Consider the following 22,204-nt stretch of genomic DNA (forward strand, 5'->3'; position numbering starts at 1 on the left):
TATATGGAGCTCTTGTTGTTACAGAAAAATTAATTTGCATCTTAGAAGTTATTGAAATCGAATTCAGATGTAGAGGAAAAAGGTATTCTTGTCTAGAGAAGTAGTTGGTTACTCATACATTCACCTAGTATTTTTTATTGAGGTTGCCTTGGCCGTCTGTGCTCGGAGTGTATGATATATCTCTGATACCTAGTAGGGAGGTAAATATCTACAAAGCAGACAATACTGTGTTGAAAGAATAGTGTGAGGATTATTGTCCTAGAACAGGCTGCTTCCTCTCTAGGAAAGTATTTTAGGGATCCAAAATTTTGTATCTCAGTTACTTTCTGTAAGCATCTTTATTTTGGCAGTCACTGGGGTATCACATCGACTTATCAGTAAGATAAGTAATACAGCGACTACCATCTTTGTTGGGCTATAGCATAGGTAGTACTTTAATAGGCGTTTGAAAAGCCCAGCCTGTGATATAAATTAAATAGGCCGACATTCTCAGCCATGTTTTTGATATTCCCAACAAAATAAGAGTGGAAATATCAATAATGCGACAGGTGAGAATTGCCACTCAACCTTTGGGGTGGGAATTTAGAAAACTGAGGGTTAGATATCGTGGTTCCTGACTCAACAGTACTTTCAAAACCATCTTGTGATGTTTGCCTCAATCCATATGCTCTCATCCTATTTTGATGTTGCAATACTCATGCAGCCCCCATTCATTGTTATGCTCATCATTGTTTACAGGCTTAAAAACAAATGCATTAGAACAAAAGAATTTTATTTGAAATGAGTATGTGAGCACAGTCTAGATTCATGGATATTAGGATTTTAGTAGATAGTAAGTTATTGCTAGCTGAATTGCGCTAGTGATTAATCACATAGTTCTTTGAGCAGCTTTGCAGCCCAGAATTCATGTGGAACCTGGGATGATAACATTTGACACTTGGCTCATCGACTTTATTTTGTTGCGAGATATTTGGACAAGATTTTTGTTCACTATTTTTCTGCAAAAATATACTTTTGATAATCATTAGACAAGTATTCTCTCCCCAAATAAAGATAAAATAGTTTTATTTTCTTATAAAAGGTTTTTTTTCTTTTCTTCTGTCCTTATCAAAAAGATTTTTTATTGCATAATAGAATGTCTCACGAGAATTTAACTAGAAAATTCTCTGGTGTTTGAGGTCAACCTAGAAAGGAAACACCAAAAACTTTATCGATAATATATCTGATAGAAATATGGTTTGGATTTTGGAAGAGAATAGATTGTTTGACAGGTTAACCGTGAATGACTTAGCAAGATAAAGCTAATGGAGCTAACTTGAGACCATTATTCCTGACTTAGTGAAACAATGGTAATGCAGCTATCTTGAGACTAGGGTAGATCCATCAATTGTGTCAATAGATCTAATTTCATGGATTGCTTTGTGAATAATATGAGAAGATATCACTCTGATTCATATGGGTCAGTGGCCCTAATGCCAACAACTATGCGAACGTCTTATAGGAAGAGCTATAAGACCATTCCCTTTTGGAAAGAAGGTCACAAACACCTAAGCCATTAGATGTAAAATCAGGCAACTGAGGTGTGTCATTTTTTGCGCGCACATATACACACGCACACAAAGAAGGACAAATTCTCAAACTTCAAGCGATGGTACAACCCCAACTGTCTAATTTCACGTTGAAGATTAGCGGTGATTGTAACCTTTCATTGTACAAGATTAACCTTTCACTATACACGATAAACAATCTTATCATATACCTTTCCACTAGGTGAAAACTTTCTAAAAGGGCCAGTTAGCATGTATAAATTGGAATATTACTAAATGAACAAATCAAACATGATCCTCATGTTGATACTTACTACTTGGCCCAAAATCAATATATTAAAATCAATGGATGTCAAATCTACCCATTTTATTTCTTATAGGTGAGAAAAAGTGCTTTTAGTCCAGCCAAGCGTTTACTATATTTTTTTGAAGGCGTTAGGTGGTGTAAGTGGGAATGGAAACCTAAATGTGGTAACTAGGGTGTGTGGGTGCTACCACTAAGACTTCAACCCTTTCCCAAAAGGGTTTATATATTACATGTTTAGATTGTGATTATCATTTAACACTTTAGTCAACATTTGATGAGTCCAAGTTAGGCATTGAAAAAAAATTAATCCCAAATAAGTGTTGTTCTTGTTTTATCTTAACGGCCTCATATTCCAATCTATAAAACATAGATGCAAATGTTCAAAGTATCTATCGATGAACCAGGAATTGGTCCAATTTAAGGACTCACTTGGTTTTGTTAGAGAACAGCGCTGTCGGGAAATCTTACAATTTAGATTGGGCTAACCCCCTTGTTCCAACCTAATATACTTTTCAATATTTTTATTTTCAATTTACTTTAGAATATAAATAATATTTTAATATTCTCCAGATGGATGGGAAAGTCACCAATCTGGATTGACCCAATAACCGACCTGTTCATCCAGCCAATCTGGGTTTTCAAAATAGAACCATGACCAAATGTTAGCAAAAAGGATTGTTCCATTGTAAAAAAAACCTCTAAAATTGGATCTTGACAACTATTGGAAAGAAAAATTCCTGATATTTCATACCATAAAATCAATTTTTTATAATACATTATTCGGGCTATTCGTCTTCAAGTATTCATGGTCATATTGATATAGATCATTATGGATGTATATGTATATATCTCTTGATAAGATTAGGTGTCTAGAAGATAGAGACCAAGTTACTTGGTCATCAAGTTATCATACCATAATTATCTCTTCTAATTGTGTGATTGTCCTCTATATATAGAGATACTTCTTGATGTAAAGATTCTTGATGTAAAGATTCATCCAATATAATATATAGATACTTCTTGATGTAAAGATTCTTGATGTAAAGATTCATCCAATATAATGAAGATATAACCGGTTGGGGTTTTAAATCTATGGACATAAGGGTTCGGCCTGAACCATGTAAATATTCGCTTCCCCTTCTATGTTCCCACAAATTCTGACAAAAATATCATTGGAAAACAAGTCACCAAGTTTTTTTTCTCTTTGATTATAAAATGAAGCTCCAAACATAATATAGATACGGTGGATTTGTGAACTTTTCTTTGCATAGTAGTTAGACTGAGCAAGAATCTGGAGAGCGGTTACATTAGAGATGTTGACTTCATCTCTACTCATCTCATCTCCATCTCTCCTATACTCTCCCCCTTAAGTTGGGTGTGGTTGCGAAGAAACACCCAACTTGCAAAATACAATTTTTTTCTTTTTGCTCTTTTGAGTACAATCTTCTAAAAAATAATGTGAATGAAATTGGGCTTCTAGACAATAGCCCACATCTTAAAAAAAAATACCACCCTCTTTTTTTCTTTTTTTTTTGTGGCCAAGCCCAAAACGAATAGGCTGAACATTCTGAGCTGAAAAGCCCGGTCTCCTTGAAGATTGGAGGGATTTGATGGCGGTGGTGCTGAAAAGTCCTCTCTCTCTACAACTTGCATTTCCTTGGAGAAGAAACTCTTTCTTCATCAGAAACACTTGGAGATAAGAGTCGCTTTATTATCAATCCCTTGAAAGCCTTAATTGATAAAAATCTCTCTCTCTCTTGACCAATCCCAAATTGCGAAAGTCGTTCTGCGTTTTTCACACAGCCTTATCAAGCCACTTTCTCTCTCTATAACTCTCTCGTTTATCTCAAAAATACATAATTGAAGGCACTAAGGTTTCGTTGAAGAGGCTGGATATGGAGTATGTTGATGTTCAAACCCCTATTGAAGAGACAATTAGGGCTATGAATTATGTGATTAACAATTAGAGCTATGAATTATGTGATTGACAATTAGGGCTAAGAATTATGGAACGAGTGAGTGGAAGCTCGAGGATAGCTACACCTTGGCCTATCCAAAAGGAGTCGACGCTGCACCTTGTCCTCTGATTGAGGGGAGGCATGCATCCAAAAGGTGTCGACACTTCACCTTGTCCTCTGATTAAGAAGAGGCATACAAATTGAAAAGCAGACTGGTTGCCTTGACTCGTAGCTAGATGAGATTGAGCAAGGGGTTTTTGGAGGGCCGACCGGTGCTTTCGCGGGGCACAAGGTCAACAAGAAGAACTCTCGCGGGGCACGAGGTCAACAAGAAGAATGTTATGATATCATGTTAGAATTTGTGGGAACATAGAAGGGAGAGAGAATATTTACGTGTTCAAGCCGAACCCTTACGTCCACGGATCCAAAGCCCCAGCCAGCTATATCTTCATTATATTGGATGAATCGTTACATCAAGAAGTACCTCTATATATAGAGGACAATCACACAATTAGAAGAGATAATTATGGTATGATAACTGGATGACCAAGTAACTTGGTCTCTATCTTCTAGATACCTAACCTTATCAAGACATATATACATATACATCCATAATGATGTATATCAATATGAACCCAAGATATTCATATTCCAACAATTTTGTGTTTAAATTCATTCTCCAATGGAGTTTTTAAGGAGTGTCGTTTGTATAAGGTGGCAACCTAATTGTAAAAGTAAGATTGTTGTATAAGGTGGCAACCTTAATTGTGGAAGTAAGGTATTTTTGTTGAATCGTAAAAGTTTAGAACATCTTTTAAGATGGTGTTAAATCTAAAATGTCCGAGTAGATTATTGCAACTCTACTTATGGTACCTTATACATAATTTTTTTTGGTTTTAAGATTGGGCGTTAGTTTGTATTGCAAGGCCATAACTGCACCCACCTTTAAAAACTAGGGGTGGCAATGCGGGTCCAGACCCGAACATATTTGGGTCTAGGTTTTGGACTCGGATCTGACCGGTCAGGTCCAAAAGTTGGACGCATACCCATACCTGTTAGTCGGGTCTCGAGTTTGGTAAGGGGTCCATTGCCACCCATCATAGACCCAAATTATTGGCAAAAGGTCATAATCACCAGCAATTAGATTTCAAGCCATCTTATTTATCGTTTAATAGTTAAAGATGATTATGAGTTTTTATTGTATATAATCCTTAATATACCCTAATTGAAATATTTTATTTCCAACAGTTTATGGGTACGGGTTGGGTCCAACTGGACCCAGAACCATACGCAAATAGTGTTCGGGTTCAGGTTTTGGACCCGAATCCACTCCATCGGATCTAAATGTTGGACCCATATCCTAGACGATTACCCGATGGGTCTTGGGTGGGGTCCCGGTCCATTGCCACCCCTATCAAACACACTACTCGTAAAAGACTAAGGGCATGTATATTGTGCTCCCATCGGAGCATAATTTATTCTACTCCCTCAGCTAGAAGACTTGCTTGGGTAAAGAGGGAGGATTGTTAAGTGGCGGCCACCGTAAAACTTTGCCACAACTTTCTATGAAACTTGAATCTACAATGAAACGTCGGGCTGTCAAGAAACAACATACCCATATGATGAGTTAGCTGAGATGTGAATGTTGAGATAGATGAGCAGCACGTCAATAAAGATAGAATTCGGATTGGATATATTCGAGGGAACTTAAGGGTGGCTCCAATAGGTGGGTTAGCCATGTACAACGCAGACCCAAGACAACAAACGTCAGGAGGTGTGACTTGGTTCAAGTAGAAGGCTCTAAAGCGGCAAGTAGAAGGCCCAAAAAGACTCGAGTAGAAATAGTGAGAAAATGTATGAGGAGTTATTGTCTCATTGAGGATGTGATCCTTGATAAAGTAGAATGGCGGAACATGATTCGTGTAGTCAACCCAAAATAATTGAGAGGAGGTTCTCATGATGATAATAGTTAGAATACCTACTTGGGAGGATTTTTTTAATATGAGATTTTAGGAACTACTTAAAAATTACTAGATGATAATTTTAAAAAAAATTAAAAATTAAAAATTCTAACACTTACTATCTAAAAATTGGATGGTTGCTATTCAATTTTGAGATATTATTTTTTCCAAGTGTATAGAGGGTACCGTTAGACTTTCATTTATTTATTGAGACTAATCCATAGGTTGAGGATGTTGCATCCCTAAATTTTACATTCCTAAAAACTAATTTTTGGTGAGGTTTACCCGGGGGAGTAAATGCGCATTCTACCCCCGAGGGAGTAGACTATCTTTTGGCAAAGACTGAAGGCCATCCCCAAATGGCTGACCCTCGAACTCTCAACAAGGAGAAAGAGGCTCAGAAGAAAGAGTTTTATCAGAACCATCGGAAAAGGAAGGATTTTTAGAGAGAGAAAATGTCATCTCTCAAGGGCTTATTGAGCTCAGGCATGCTTAGAAAGAGGCTGAATCTCTACAATCGCATCAGAGGAGGAGACCATGGCCATGGCCATGGCCATGGAGAGAGTAGATGGAGCAGTCAAGGAACGCAGGAGAGGCGTAATGGCTACTTATTCAACAGGACTCCTCCACCTCCTGGTCAATCAAGGGAATGGGAGGATTGGGAGCTCCCCTACTATGTTACTGCGTTTCTCACTGTTGTGATTCTCGGAATCGGGCTCAATGCTAAGCCTGATCTCACTCTTGAGACATGGGCTCACAAAAAAGCCGTAGAACGCCTTGAGGCTCAGGGAATTTCTGTTCCCGAGGACGCAAAATGAAGCCCCTAATGGTACTCCTCCATCTCTCTAGCTCTTTCTGTCTCTGTAGACCTCCCTCTCTCTCTCTCTCTATATATATCTCTCGCTCTCTGTTTTGTTTTGTGCTGATTTTTGGCGTTGCGAGAGAACAATTCATGTAATTGTCTTAATTTAGGGTTTGTGAGCCTGTTAGAGCTTGGTGTGATGAGTCCCCAAAGCCCAGAAGAACACTGAGGCCCTTGGCATCTCTGATCGTCACCTAATACATACTCTTTGTTTCTCGCTCTCCCTTTTCTTTTTTGATGCAAGATCGATGTGATTCTGGTGATTCAGAATTTTCAAGGTGGTTAGGAATTGGCATGGTGTCTGTAATGTTAATAAAGTTAAACTGTGAATCAACCGTGAATCTGACTTGTCTTAGTGATGTTGCATGCTTCTCGGATGCATCCTTTGTTGGCATAACGCAATGATTTTTTACTTATGCATACGGCTTGAAGACCTTTTTAATCTCTTGTGTTTTCCTTTGATTTGATTTTTTTTCTTTTCTTTTGTTTCTCTCAATGGAGGGGATCGGTCATTTCCCATTAATTATGGTGTTGAATATGAAAATCGGTTCTCTAGTTAACTCCTGACGATGTAGTGAGAAATTTCTAATATTTCGATATTATGGTACTTTATGATTGGGGGGTTGTAAAAATTCCTTTTTTTTTTATTTGCAGTTTGAAATTGAATAGAGCAACTGCACCTCCCTTCAGTTTTGTTGAACTTTGCCTGCCATAACGTACAAATTCCTCATTCTGTTATCAATAATGCAAAGGGAAAATGACTTTGCCGTTCAAGCATAAGCAACTAGTGGGCATTTATGCGCAAAAAATCTCAGGAAGTGCATCTAGAAATTATATTTAAAAATGACTTAATGTAGGAGTGAAATTTGTTCACATGATCGATTGACCAATAAATTTCTGGTAGTAGAAAATTGACCAATTGAACAAGGTGCAAAAGTGAACCAACTTCCACAAGATTAAAGTTGCAATAACTTATCTTCCTTCTTCTTAAATGAACCAAGGTCACCTTCATTGGTGTTGGTTCCCAGGAGGCACTTTTGTCTTGGTTAAAGTTTGATTGACACGTATTTTTAATATTTTTTCTTAGCCAAACAGCTATTGAGGTAATATTTTAAGATCCTACCCATTCTTCCTCTTGTTAGTGATGTAGTTTTACCAAAACTTTGATCAATTGGTATACTAGAACCCCCAATTATAGAATATCTATCAAAGATCCTCACTGAGATGTGAGTAGAAAGAAAAGAAATTAGTGGGTTTCCAAATCACATAATTGATGTGGAAGCTCCTTTTTTTTGGGATATGAAAAATTGTTGTTCTTAGCTTTATTTGCATGACAATCTAGAGAGTAGTTCAGTATGGGCATATATATAGTTTTTGGATATTTTCATGCTCATCTCTCACAGAGAGTTATGCTTTTGAATTTAAGCATGATAATGCTGAAGCAATGAGACAGTTCCCACACAAGTGGGCATTGGGGTTTGTGGGTTAGGGCTAGTGAAACTTGCGTTTGGATTTATAGGTTTATGAATGGGTTTAAGATTAGGTTTTCATAAGTTGCATACACCGCATGAATCCTGATTGATGAAGTTAACTAGTATCTTGTAGGGTCATTCTGAACTTAAGTTTACTTACATGTCGTAATGCACCAACAATTACTCTGAGTTCAACTTCCATTATGATGACTAACCTTCACCTTTTTTCTCTCTATATATTAAGTCTCCTCCAGCATTGTTAAGATTATATGATCTGACCCTTTAAGTGGTCAGTGATGCCTTTATAAGTGTAACAAAGCAAGAAAGCTCTTTGTATAGTGGTGGCAGTTATATTTGTTGGAGACTTAAAGAACTAGAATTGACCATTGTACTGCAAATATGTTCTCAAATGTGTTTCTATGGCCTTGCTTCCAAATGTAAACTTATTACGTGGAGGTCACTGTTGGCTACCAGCTTTAAACAAATAAATGCACAGATTTTTTTGCATGAGTAGTTTGGCAGCAAATTTGTGAGATATATCCATTAGGTGAAAACCGTGAAATTAGCATAGTTTTGTTTTTGTATCTTTCTGCATCAAGAGTCTGACCAAGTACAAGCGTAATAATGTCCTCTTGAAGTGGATTTCGAATATTTGCTTCTTGCCGTGACATACCAAGCTAAAAACGAAATATATACATTTCTTTTGGGACTTGTAGGTTTTGCAACTCATTCATAGTAAAGGGACAGTGATTATTTTGAATTGGGGGAACAAGATGGTAGGTTGTGTGCTGTAGTGCTGTGTCCTTGTTTGTGGGGGACCATAGGAATGAGGATACATCAAATTTTTGTAGTTGTTGAGTAGGCTGGATGAGATGTCTATCCCGGGAGATGGAATCAATAGGATGTGGGAACGTGTAGGATTGTTCTTGTTCAAATTTGTGAGATATATCCATTAGGTGAAAACTGTGAAATTAGCATAGTTTTGTTTTTGTATCTTTCTGCGTCAAGAGTCTGACCAAGTGCAGGCGTAACATTGTCTTCTTGAAGTGGATTTCGAATATTTGTTTCTTGCCGTGACATTCAAAGCTAAAAAAACAATCTATACATTTCTTTTGGGACTTGTAGGTTTTGCAACTCATTCATAGGAAAGGGACAGTGATTATTTTGAATTGGGGGAACAAGATGGTGGGTTGTGTGCTGTTGTGCTGTGTCCTTGTTTGTGGGGGACTATAGGAATGAGGATACATCAAATTTTTTTAGTTGTTGGGAGATGGAATCATTAGGATGTGGGAACGTGTAGGATTGTTCTTGTTCAAGTCGTTCTACAATTTGCAAGGTTGGCGAGCCAAATTTTCTCTTGGTTGTTGGCAGCCTCCATATGGGGGTGGTTGCCCTTTCATTAAATTATTGACAAGATTTTGACAGGAAATGATCATTTCCTTTCATGAGTTGGGAACTCGGGATACAAACAGAATTACTTATTGCAGCTAGCTTGTGGTGTATGCAAAGGGCTTGAGCTCTTACCTCTACACACCTTTTTTCTTTTGATAAGTAACTGAGAAGGAAAGAACCAAAATACGTATATGGGGTTATGAAATTTAGATGCACAAACGGCTATCGTATGAACATGCCTCTACAAAATTGTGACTCAGAGGGTAAAGGGGAAGGGTGGAGACTGAGGTTGGGTGTTAAGGAGTGTGGAACGATTCACCCCATCTTTGGCTTGGTGATCAGCCATTGAGTTGGCTTCTCACCATTTTTGCTTGAGTGAGATTGAGAGGCCTTGGGATAATTGAGAAATTTCTCAAAGAGGTTCTTGGGCCTCCTTCAGCAGGGTTCTATTTCCTGGCCCTGGAGATAATATTTTGGAATCACCCATGAGCCAAGCCCCATATTGTGTTGAAACAGCTGCATGCCAACTAGTAGGGCCTTGGGCCTGGCAAATGAGACTTGTAAGGGTCCTGAAAACTCCCACAAGGAAGATATTGGGGTCAACTGTGGTAAGCTCTGAATGATTTGGTTCCGATGAGTAATGAAGTTTGTTGTCAAAAGGTATTTTTATTCCTTTCATGGACTTGTCCAAAAATAACCGTTGATTGGTATGATTGACGAGGGTGGAGATTTGGGTTTGTGAGGTCTTGATGATATAGTGATTTCTCTCGAGCCAGATGGACCAAATGGTCTCTTAAATGGTCAGATGTCAAACTATAATACCTGCCTGCGGTGGGTAGGGGAAGGGAGAAGTGGAGTTTGAAAAGATTTGGAGCAGTTTGAGGGATGACCGACATGTAAAAACGTTGTTGGAAGAAAGGCCAAAAACAGATGGGAGATGGATTCCTCTTCCGAGCTGCACATGATGCATCTATTGGCCGATTGGAACACTGTTTTTTTGAGGTGATCGATGGTTAAGGTCTTTTCTGAAATTGCGATCCAACCAAAGGCTTGGACATTGAGGGGGGCATAAGGGAGCCAGTCTTCAATGGCTGTGTTTTGAGCAAGAACCATATGGGAGATGACCTTGTAGAAAGAGGAGACTGATGACATACCTTTCGGGTAGGGGTCCAGATAATCCTGTCATGTCCTTGCCTCAAAATGAAAAAATAATGTAGCAACTTGATCAGGGAGGAGTGTTGAAAACCTCATTTTTGTTGAGGTTGTGATGAAGTTAGAAATCCATTAGAAGTCTTGCTCTCTGAGAGTTCGATGTAAGTGGTGACCTGCCTATCAAGAGCCTAGTTGAAGAGGGTTGGAAACGATGCATTTTTTTTTTTGAATTAGTTGATTATTGTATTAGTAAGTATAAAGAGATACAAACAGTAGTGGACACAAAAAATAGGCTAACCCAGTAAATGGGTGCCCTGTACAAAAAGCCATAGGGAAAAATGCTCTACACCAAAAGCCAGGAAGAAATGTGGGATGCAGCCTTAAAATACGCCTTAGGAATGTGGGTAGGAAATGATGCATTTGAAGAAAACCAAATCCGAAGAGAACAAAGTCTCATGGACCAATATGCTACTATCGAGGATAGTTTAGAGATATCATACATATGATCAGTGACATCAGGATTAGCTGAATTATTGTGTTATGTGTATTATGGAGAGTGGAGGAAAATCATTGATCTTCCTGTGCATGGAGATTCAATGAGGGTAACCTAGAGATTTTTTTTTAGATACTTTTGCCGTTTCTGGTTGATTTCAACAATGGTTACCTTCTGAATGCACCTGGGATGGACTCTCTATCATTGTTTATCTCCCAATGAAATAATCTTTAGAGGTAATTTTCAGAGGTATCTATCACTTTGTATGGACTCCCAATCATACCATTTATCTCCCAATGTGATTGGGAGTTCATACCAAGTCAGAGTTTTTGGAGTCTATAACAATGGTTACCTCCGGCATGCGCTTGGTATGTGTTCCCAATCAACAATGGTTACCTCGAATCCACAGACTCTGTTGGACAATTCTTAGGATCCTACTCATTTGCTCTCCAAAACCAGTTTCAGACCATAGACAGTCCTGGATTCTGCCTCTGGTCAACTGCCAAGTACGTTTAGATTTGTGCTCTCATGGCTAGAGGAACCTAACTTTCTTGACCTTGTCAGACAATGGTGGAATTCGTTTTCAGCCCTGGGTGTGCTGGATTCTGCCTCCAGAAAAAAAAATTCAGCGGTTAAAGCACTCTCTCAAACAATGGAGCAGGCAGCTCCCTGGCTCTTTAGGGTTGTCAAAAGAAGCAATCTTGAATTGAAATCAAGGACATTGACTCCATTTAGGAATCCAGGGACCTATTTTAGGAATGAAAAAAAAAAAGCAACCGAAGAACTAGAGCCAAAATCGATAACCAATACCTTCTTGAGAAAGAGGAGATCGGTTGGTATTAGCTTTCCAGGGTGAAATTGCTTAAGTTAAGAATTTGAAATACTGGTTTCTTTGACGAAATTGCTAATCGTAGGAGTGGGTGCAACATGATCTCCCACATCAAAGTAGTACATTGGCTGTATGACCAGCCCCATAAGGTTGAACAAGCAATTATTAAAAAAATTTCAGAAAACTCTTCTCGGTTCTGAGAGGACCTAGACAGATTCGGAACTCTCCTTCCTTATCCTTCCGACTGAGTTAGCTTCCTGGCTAGAGTGCTCCCTCTTTGAGGAGGAAATCCTCAAAGCAATCAAGCATATTGGGCAAGATAAGGCTTGTGGTCTGGATGGTTACCCAATACCTCTTTTTAGCAATTTTTGGGGTACTTTGAGCCCAGACATGATTGCCTTCTTTAATAAGTTCCATCTTAGATATAGAATCCAATGAGCCATGAACGTCATGTTTGTGGCCCAACATCTATGGGCCCAAAGTCCTTGAAGATTTTGAGCCACCCAATAGCTTCTATAAGTTACTCCCTAAGGTTTTTGTTTCCCTCCTAAGAGAGGTCTTGTAGTGGATCATCTCCCCTTTCTCAAGGGGCCTTCGTTAAAGATGAGCAAATATCAGATGGGCCTTTGTGGCCCATGAATGTATCTATTCCAGATATCTATAAACATCCCAGGACTGGTCCTTTAAGCTTGACTGGGAGAAAGCCTATGACCATGTCGACTGGGACCTGCTAGATGGAATTTTAAGGAAAATGGGTTTTGGAGAAAAGTGGAGATCATGGACGCGTGGGTGTATCTCGTCAACCTTATTTTTCTATCGCTGTCAATGGAGTCCCTAGGGTTACTTTCCCCTCATCGACAGGTTTGAGACATGGGACCTCCTATCCCCATTTTTATCCGATCAATTGAAAGGTTATACCAATAAGGGCTATTAGATGGCTTCAAACCAGAAATCAGGTTTCTGTGATATTCCACCTTTAATATGCCATTGATAGCCTCAGCTTTTGCAATTCATCCAGGCTAAAGGTTGACACTCTGTGGCATCTAATAGCATTGTCACTGACAACCAAGCAATCCAGATTCTTAGCAAAACATTTGGGCTGTGGTGTCGAGTCTTTCCCAACCAAATACCCCAATTCACCAGTGTGCATAGGCAAACCTTGAAAACAGCTACGGGATCTCTGGTAGGAAGATTTGTCCTAAAGTCAGCGACTTGGCGACGTAGGTTCCCTAGCTGGGCGAGTGTGTCACGCTTATCGAAGCCATCCTCCCTAATCTGCCCATTTATCAGATGATTCTATTTCAAATGCCAGCCTAATGCAACCAAGTTAGAGCACCTAATGATAAAGTTCCTATGTTTTGGGGCAGTAGATTCTCACAAATTCCACCTTGTCTCTTGGGAAGTACCCGAAATCTCAAATGCAGCAAATAAAGCTTTTCTGGGAAAATGGTGGTGGCACTTCGTAACCTAAGAAAACTACCTATGGCAAAATGCAGTCCCTCATAAATACCATACTGAGGCTTTCATTTGGTTCCCTAGGGCAACAACAAACTTAGATCCTCTGCACTGTGTTGCTCTATTGTGGATAGTTTTAGCCAGTTCCTGGCAATGTTTGCTTCAGGCCCAAAAGAGGTTACCGAGTCAGATTTTGGGTGGACTCATGCTTTGATAATGTCACTTTTCAATATCATTATGTAGATTTCTTTCTCGTTGCTACAGACCAGAATGTCATAGTAGCACTTCTTTTGAAATCCTTGGGAACTTATGGGTGTGGAGTCCAAACTTTAGAAGAGCTCTAGCCTCGAGGAGACCATGAAATAATAGTGTATGGAGTTTGAGGCATTATCAGATCTCCGCAAAACAAAATTTCCACCAGGGGACAGACCCGACAAGTTCTTACGGTCCCCCTCCTCTTTTAGGTAAGTTCATGGTTGCCTCCTTTCTATCATGCCCTGCAGCAACAGCCATATCCTCTCCCCTCTATAGCCATATAGAGCCTTGCTGAAGCCATCCCGCCCAAAACTCAGGCTTTCTAATGGATAGCCTTATAAGAGTTCTTACCATGGATCAACCCAAAGGAGGCATTCACATTCCCAATAGGTGTGCAAATTAGCTGAACAAACCAATGAGCACCATTCCTCCGTTGCATTGAGATCAGCAAAATATGGTCACACCTTCAGATCTTCCAATGGATCTGGAAGATGCCACTGTCCCATTTCTCAACTCTTTCAGGCTTCCATAAACATCCTAAAGTCTGCAGACCTATTCTTGTAGCATGCAGCTGTGTCTTCTACAAGTTGGGTGGTTTGGATGGAATGAAACAATGGGTTTGGAGGGCATCATCACCACACGCACTAAAGGGCCACAATAAAGCCTTGTTCATCTTTCGGGCCAAAAACACAAAGAATACAGAAACTGTGCTACTGGAGACTTTATTCAAGGCAGGATCACCCAATATCTCTCTCCCCTTATGGAGGCCATCGGAAGAAGGGTCCATCAAACTTAACTTTGATTGCTGCTCCCTTGAAATCCAAGTCCAGCTGGTTACGGTAGCCTTTATAGAGATTACCAAGGGAACCATTAGATGCACAGACTCTACAATGGTCGTGACTATGAGTCTATGACCCTATGGAGGGTATCAAAATATACAACCTAGAATGGGGCTCTCCTCCAATAGTGGAACGGGGTTCCAATTCCAAGAATGTCATCCCATGGGCATCAAGATCCTTCCCTTGCCCTTGGCTACTAGATGATCTTTCTGACCAAGTGTTTGAACTGAACAAACCTATATGTATTTCCTTTCAATGTACTTGGCAAGAGGCCAATGCTGAAGCCGATTCACTCGTTAAAGACAATGTTGTAGCAGGGAACATTATTAAGACTATCTTGAATTTTTTTAATCAATGGGTCTACTTTTGTTTTCTTTTTGTTTTCTTTTCGACACGGTTCCCCATTAGATGTACAACTTCCCTACGAGGTATAGCGCACAATTATAGGGCCTCCTTTCTTGTTGTATAGAAAGCCCTACTTATGGAGCGCCTTTTCCCCAACTATTTGGGGTTGGCTACACGAATCTTAGTCCACCATTCTGCTCTATCAAGGGCCATACCTTCAATGAGGCCATAGGTCCCCAAATATTTTTAATTACTTCCAACTATGCCCTTTTGAGGCTACTACCCCTTGCCTGCTTTTAGACTTCCACTTGAACTAACTTGCACGTCCTAACAGGTGTTGTACTAGGTCTGTGCTACGTATAGTCAGCCTACATAAATCTACTTTCTCTCATATTATCGCCTATTGGAGCCATACTTAAGTTCTCTCGACTATTTTTTTTTTTGAATTCTATCCCCTCTTGTCTTGACACTCATCCATCTCAACATCTTCATCTCAGCTACATTCATCCATCTCAACATCCTCATCTCAGCTAAACTCAACCTATGGGTATGTTGTTTCTTGACCGCCCAAGATTCCACCCCATTAAGCAAAGCTGGTCTCACAGCTGTCCTATAGAACTTGCCCTTCAACTTCATTGGTGTGTGGTGATCACATAGTACTCTAGTTGCACATCTCCGCTTCGCCCACCCAGCTTTAATTCTATGTGCAATATCTTCTCAATCTCTCTATTTTCTTGGTTATTGACCCAAGATATCGAAAGTGTGCTCTTTTTGAAAATTTCTTGGTCGGCAGCCTTAACTACTTCCTCGTCTCTACTCCTATTATTACTAAATTTGCATTCCATATACTTTGTCTTAGTCCAGTTAATAAACATTTAGATTCTAGGTTAACATTATCAAAAAAAAAAAAAAACTTTAGATTCTAGAGCATCCCTCCAAAGTTCTAACTTTATGTTGACGCTGCTTCAAGTCTGATTAATCAAAATTATGTCATTTGCAAACAACATACACCACGGTACCTCATCTTGTAGGTGCCTAGTTAAGTCGTCCATAACTAAGACAAAGAGATATGGGCTCAACGCTGACCTCTGATGTCGACCTATTGTCATTGAAACTCACGCGGTTGTACGCACACTAGTTAACGCTCCCTCATACATATCTCTTACTAAGTCAATGTAGTATCTGGAGACTCCTTTCTTTTTCAACGCCCTTCAAATTAAATCTCATGGTACTCTATCATAAGCTTTCTCTAGATCAATAAAAATCATGTGGAGGTCGTTTCCTTCTGTCCTATAACTTCTCAATCAGTTGCCTAAGTAGGAAAATAGTCTCAATTGCATAAGGTTGAAACCTTGAACAATCCAAATAAGGCACACCTCCATATTTGATTATAACAAAGAAATTTGATGTAAAAAATTCTTAGGATGGCTTGAGAATTTATTTTCATCGCTAATTATAAAATCTTAAGCTCAAAAAATAGTTCAAATCAAGTAAAGCTATAAACACATGAAAATCTTGAAAATGAACGGTCCCGATAATGTGTTGCAAGATATACTATTTTTAGGACTCGAAAAATCTCTCTCTTTTCATATCCATACATCTTGATGTCCCGATGATCAATTAGAGAGTTTTCCAACATCAAAACAATTTTTTTCGATAGATTTGTTAGGTACAGATTAAGGACGCAACCTTATATAAACTATATATATATATATAAAGAAAGAGAGCACTAACAGTGAGGTGTTCAAGGAAATTATCAAGGCTTTGACATTAAACGGGATCTTAGTCAAGAAGGAACTGCGTGGTATGAGAAGTGATTATTTAGTTCTGGCATAAGAAGTTAAAATTGGATGCTTGTAGTTCTCTTTTAAGAATGATGGTTTTTGCATCCTCGCTAGAAGCTAGGATTATTTTTGTTTTGTTTCATTTACTTTCTTGGGGGAAGGTGCTTTTCCTGTAGTGTGGTTTCCTTGTGTCTACGGTAAGGACGAGGAGATTTTAGAGCTGTGCAGGTTGTTGGTAGGCTTGAAGATGTCTTCATTTTAAGTGATCAAATCTCTATAAGAAATATGGAAGTGGGAACTCATAGGATTTATTACATGTCAAGTCTCTTCTACATTTTGAGGGGTTCGTGTGTCAAAATGTCTCCTAGGTGTCTGAACTTGGACATCTCAGCTGGCTGCTTGCCTTTGGTGGAATGGGGACTATTCTTGACTAGGAGTTACCTTTTCTTTTGATGATTTATTTATCAGTAGAAGAAATACACCAAAAAAATGACAACAAAAAAATATGTGATGTAAAACCCAAGAAGTGAAATGTCTCATGCAGTGTTCGCAAAATCGAACCGGAACGGTTATTCGGACATGGGCCTGGAAGCGGTTTAACTGGCCTAACAGGTAAACCGGCTGATGCAACTGCTCTAACCAGGCAAGTCCTGGGCGGTCAAAAAAGTGTTGAAAAAAAATAAAAAAATGCAAAAGAAAATCTACTAAAATATGAAAATCATATAAAGAATGATTAAAACAAAACACATTCAAATGAAGTTGAAAATTAATGAAAAAAATGGATTTTAACCCATTTTATATTTTCCAATGGCTATTTTTAAAATTTTCTAAAAAAGATGGGAAAATATAAAAGTGAGTATTAATGACCAAAACAATTTTTAATATTTACCATGATGTAAATAATATTTAAAAATGCAGTACAAATCAAATTCCTTATTTTTGAGAATTTATATACATTTTTTTGAATTTTTTTTTTTAATACCGGTTGATCACCCTAACCACCCAAAACCGGAACCGGCAACCGGGTGGTTAGCAGTTAGATTGGGCAATTTTGTGAACAATGGTCTCATGTGAGGGGAAAGGAACTACCTATAATACTATATGTCAACTTCAAATTAGCTTCCTATAATGTATGGTGCAAAGAGATCAGCCACCCACCACGAATGACCAAATTTTATGCTTATGAGAAATCTGACCTGCATGTCATGATATTGAGAAGACCAAGATTGGCTGAGAGAAGGAGCATTTGAGCTTCTGCCCTGATCTTGCTTTTGAGATAGTAGCCCAAATAGGACCTCTTCTACCCTTGATATGTGCCATATTTGATTACAGGACTCATTCTACCCTTGGAATGCGCCCATATTTGAATACAGGACACATTCTACCCTTAAGATGCACCAACATTTGACCTTAAGATGCACCAACATTTGAAGGGCATGTATTCCCATTGTCCCAAGGAACTCCCAACAACGTTAAAGTTTTCATCTGCCTTCAAGTGGGGTGTACTATTGATTTGTGTTTGGCGGCACTCTTCCTGTTTGGCAAAGATCTTAAGCTTTGATGGTTATATTTTTTTGGAGAACTAAGTTCAAGAGATCAAAGTCTCTTGCAATCTTTCTCCCAGAGTTCTATGAGCATGGATACCTCTAGACATGGATACCTCTAGAGATTATCTTGTCACAGGGATCATCTTCATGTAGGGGCTGAAAGCTAGTGTTATTTGTATAGGCATATAGGAAACATTGATCGTCTTATGTGCAGTAAGTTGGGATAACAACCTCAAGCTTCTTTGTAGGTATATTGGTGTGGTTTGGCTGATTTGGCGATGGTTACAACTCTATCTAGATAGTTGCTTGCCTGGCTGTTGTCTAAAATAAGGTTGCAATCTCAGAAAAATGTGCCAAAATGTGCCATATATAGAGATTATGGAAAGAGAAATATTAAAATCTTTAGAGGTGTAAGTATTTCTGTACTGATACTGATTGGGCCCTCATCATCAAATAGGCACTGGCGAAAGGCATGTGATAATATCATATGATGTTGCTGGTTTATGAAGTCATGAGTTTCAAGTCCGTAAGGTTCAAAGAGGTCAGCTGCCAACACATTGATGGTTTCTCTCATAGTTACCAGGATCTCCAACTTTGGTAGGCAATCCCTTCTCGGATCTCGATTTTGTCGCTCTCAGAGAGGATTTCTCAAGGATCTTGATTTTTAAATTTTGGGATCTCGAACCCCACTGATATGGATCTTGATTTCTGCTGTTAAGGATCTCGATCTCAACCTTAAATACCAAGACAACAACCAAACTGATGATTTTCTTTGTTTATAGCCAACTAGCAACACAACTATTGCCTGCTTGCTATTAATAATGAGATCCCTACTTTAAAAAGTATACATAATCCTAGATTATTATACACTTTAAGGTTGGTAACTAAATCCCCAAAAAGTTGGGATCAAGATCCGAAAAGGCCAGGATCAAGTTCCCCAAAAGGTTGGAATCTCGATTCCTAATATTTGGGGATCTTGATTCCTAACATGTGCATTGTACGAACGACATTCCCAACCATAGGGATCTTCTAGCATTGCACAATCCCTCGCTCCCTATCCCGATCCCGATCCCGATCTCGATCCCGGTACTGTTCCCGCTCCTAATCTGAGCAACTATGATTTCTTTCTTGGGGCTTTGGACCATTGTGGAAAGGAAGGTTTGCTTCTTGAGGAGCAGAAGGTTCAATGGTGAAGGTTTTAGCAGCATGCTAGGATTTTGTGACTATTGAGGTGTAACAAGACACCTTTGACTAGTCTTTGAGTATTCTCTTAGCATTTAGGCCCCCAATTATTGACCCTGAGTTACTGATGTGATTAGTCGGGCTAGAGGAGAGTTGGTGGTTCATTTAGGATGACAAAGGTCTTGGTGGTTAGGGCTGGCAATGGACTTGGACCCGACTCGGGACCCAGTGGGTATACCCGAAATGGGTCCAGATTTGGGTCCACGTTTTGGACCCAAGGGCGGATCCAACTTAGCTTACCCGGATAGTCCCGAGTCCGGGTATGGGTTCTGCGCTACCCGACCTGTAGGTTTTAACAATTTAACATTACTGGCCTTTTGACCAGGAGCCAAGGATATTTTGTGTGCAGTTTTTCGGCCATGTTTCGGTGAACGTGTCGACAACTTGTGGTGGTACTCACTGAAGTGGCTTCTCCATCATGTAAATTTTTAGGTTTAGTGGCCCATGATATGGCTTCTTCTCCATCATGTAAATTATTAGGTTTGTCGCCCATGGTATGAAATTCGACTGCTGTCTAGCAAAAGGTTGCTGAAATTTCAGTGAAGTTCATCGATCCCAATTGCAGAATAAGAGCGACTGGAAGCTAGTGAAGAAGAAGAGCGATTTGTCGATGGAACTCCTATGAGCGTGGATTGGAGCTGAAAACGCTTTTGATTTCATTGCAGATTTGATGGAATAAACGGTTGCTTTGGCAAAGAATTTGTGGCGAGAAGCCATTGATACGAGAAAATTAGATAAATTAGGGTTTGGGGTTTTACTGAGGAACTAGGAAACTGAGGATTTACGGTTTTGCAGTGCAAACACTGCAAAAACCCTGTGAACACTTTAGAAGAGAGAGAGAGAGTGAGAGAGGGAGAAAGGGGGAGATCTCTCTGCAATACCGTAAATCCTAACCCTTACTTGAACTCCAGGTCTCTAACCCTTTGTAAACACTCCAAAACCGTAAATCCTAACCCCTTGCTCCCTCTCCCTCTCTCTTCTCTCCCTCTCTCTCTCTCCCCTCCCTCTCTCTCCTCTCCCTCTCCCTCTCGCTCTCTTTCTGCATATTTAGGAAAGCACAGAGTCAAACAAAAATGAAACAGAGCTAATTGGGAGTGGTTGGAGTCCCGGTACCGGTCGGGTCCCTGGTCCAGAGCATTATTATGGGTACGGGTACGGTATAGGGTTCTCTGGACCTGTTGGGTCCAGGTCCACCTTTGCCTATTCGGGTCCAAGCCCGGGTCAAGCAGGAACCCGACACCCCTATTGGTGATCTTCAAGAGCGGAAAGTATGCCATGTGCCAGTGGAATATGTATACATGATACTATATAGGGATATCTACCATCCATTCTAAATATCGGGTAATTCAGTGTAGTTTCACATGACAGATATCTCGTGGATAAGTTTAGTGTCCACCCTATCATCAGGAATGGATGGTGGATGCCCTTCTGGTGTGCCACAAACCAACCAACACTGGGGAATGGTATGCTGTTTGTTCGCCAAATACTTGATCTTCATGTGCCTTTGCTCTTAGTATTGGTTTCGCATTTCTGTTATTTAGCACGCTGTATATCTTCCAATTGGGACCATATTAGAATGTGATAGCAGGGATGATAAGTGACCATGTACAATTTAGGCCTGGCTTTGTCATTATCTGCTCTCTGCTTTGAAGCCAATGGGAACATGAGTGACTGTTGACTTGATTTTACTTTGTTATAGTTCAAGAATAATTTACTACAAAGGGTGTGAGCTGGACTATTGCATATAATCTAAATAACCGGTGTATTCAATTGTCATGCTTATTTTTATAATGGTCTTCTGTTCTGCTTGCACTATGCTAGTAATCCGTCTAGTGGCAGCACTACAGCAGTAAAGATGCAGCAAATATGAGTTTTTGCTGGATAAACTAAGTTGGAAAGTCTCATTTGCTTTTTAGATTCCAGCACAATATTACTTTTAGAAAGTTCAACATCAAGCCCATGATCTTTCAGAGGATTTTTCTGTATTTCGTGTATTGGGTTCCGTCCTTGTTGATCTTGTGCCTGTGAATTGGCAAAGGCAACCATACAAACTGTTCGTTGGTGATGGATGTAGATCCTCTTTGATGCAAACTTCTACTTTCTTATCCCTCTCCCATTGATCAACTCATATTCTTCAGTGTCTTTCTTTTTGGGGCTTTGTAGGACAAGGAATGGAGGAACTGGTTGAGTCATCAATTTGCTATGAAGATGCTATGAGCATATAAATTTTACTTTTCTGATCCTTCCATTTCGATTACTTCAAATGTCCTATTCATCTTAATGCGCAGCTGCTTCCTCATTGCTTTCTGATTTCAGTAGGGATGTCATTGTATGAGGTCGTGTATGGTGAATGTTCTTGCTTCAGATGTTTGCTGTGCAGGTAACCTTGTTCATACAGCCCTTGTCGTCGTTTGGTGAGAGTTTGTTCGATGAGTCCCACATAAGAATTTGTGATGCTTGACCCTCCTTGTGACTGCATTATTAAATGCAACCATGTTCTCTTGGAGGAGAAACCAATTTAAAAGGAGCTTAGGTTATGGTGTAGCCTTGCTTACACTGTAGAACCATGCAACCGTGCCTCTTTGTCCATTCTTTTGTATATAAGAGTATTTAGACAAGCTCCAAAGTTTCTGTAAATTATTTCCCAACGCAAGTATTGATCTTGAGCTCCTAAAAAGCTCCAAAAGCCCAATGGATCTATTGTCCATCGAAATGGATGGTTTTGATTATGACAAATGGAGATAGAGCATTATTAGTGCCCCAA

General features: G+C 39.5%; 1 protein-coding gene across 3 annotated transcripts; it reads left to right on the plus strand.

The window, feature by feature from the left end:
* Positions 1–6,132: 6,132 nt before the first annotated feature.
* Positions 6,133–22,204, plus strand: LOC18439919 (ESSS subunit of NADH:ubiquinone oxidoreductase (complex I) protein). Of its 3 annotated transcripts, none has more exons than XM_088863027.1 (2): positions 6,133–6,602; positions 21,821–22,204. In XM_088863027.1, the coding sequence occupies exon 1, from the start codon at positions 6,229–6,231 to the stop codon at positions 6,589–6,591; it is 363 nt and encodes a 120-aa protein (XP_088719153.1). In that variant the 5' UTR covers positions 6,133–6,228; the 3' UTR covers positions 6,592–6,602; positions 21,821–22,204. The 3 variants fall into 3 exon arrangements, with proteins under 3 accessions (XP_088719153.1, XP_020526244.1, XP_006850137.1); XM_020670585.2 differs by having other exon boundaries at positions 21,806–21,942; XM_006850074.4 differs by lacking the exon at positions 21,821–22,204 and adding an exon at positions 6,746–6,976.

This window comes from Amborella trichopoda, chromosome 3 (genome assembly GCF_054954075.1).
Source record: "Amborella trichopoda isolate Santa Cruz 75 chromosome 3, AtrichopodaSantaCruz75HAP2 v2.0, whole genome shotgun sequence".
In the NCBI taxonomy this organism is placed as follows: Eukaryota; Viridiplantae; Streptophyta; class Magnoliopsida; order Amborellales; family Amborellaceae; genus Amborella; species Amborella trichopoda.

Bases quoted from the DNA above. Each gene is read 5' to 3' on its own strand.
- LOC18439919 (XM_088863027.1), top strand. From the start codon at position 6,229: ATGTCATCTCTCAAGGGCTTATTGAGCTCAGGCATGCTTAGAAAGAGG.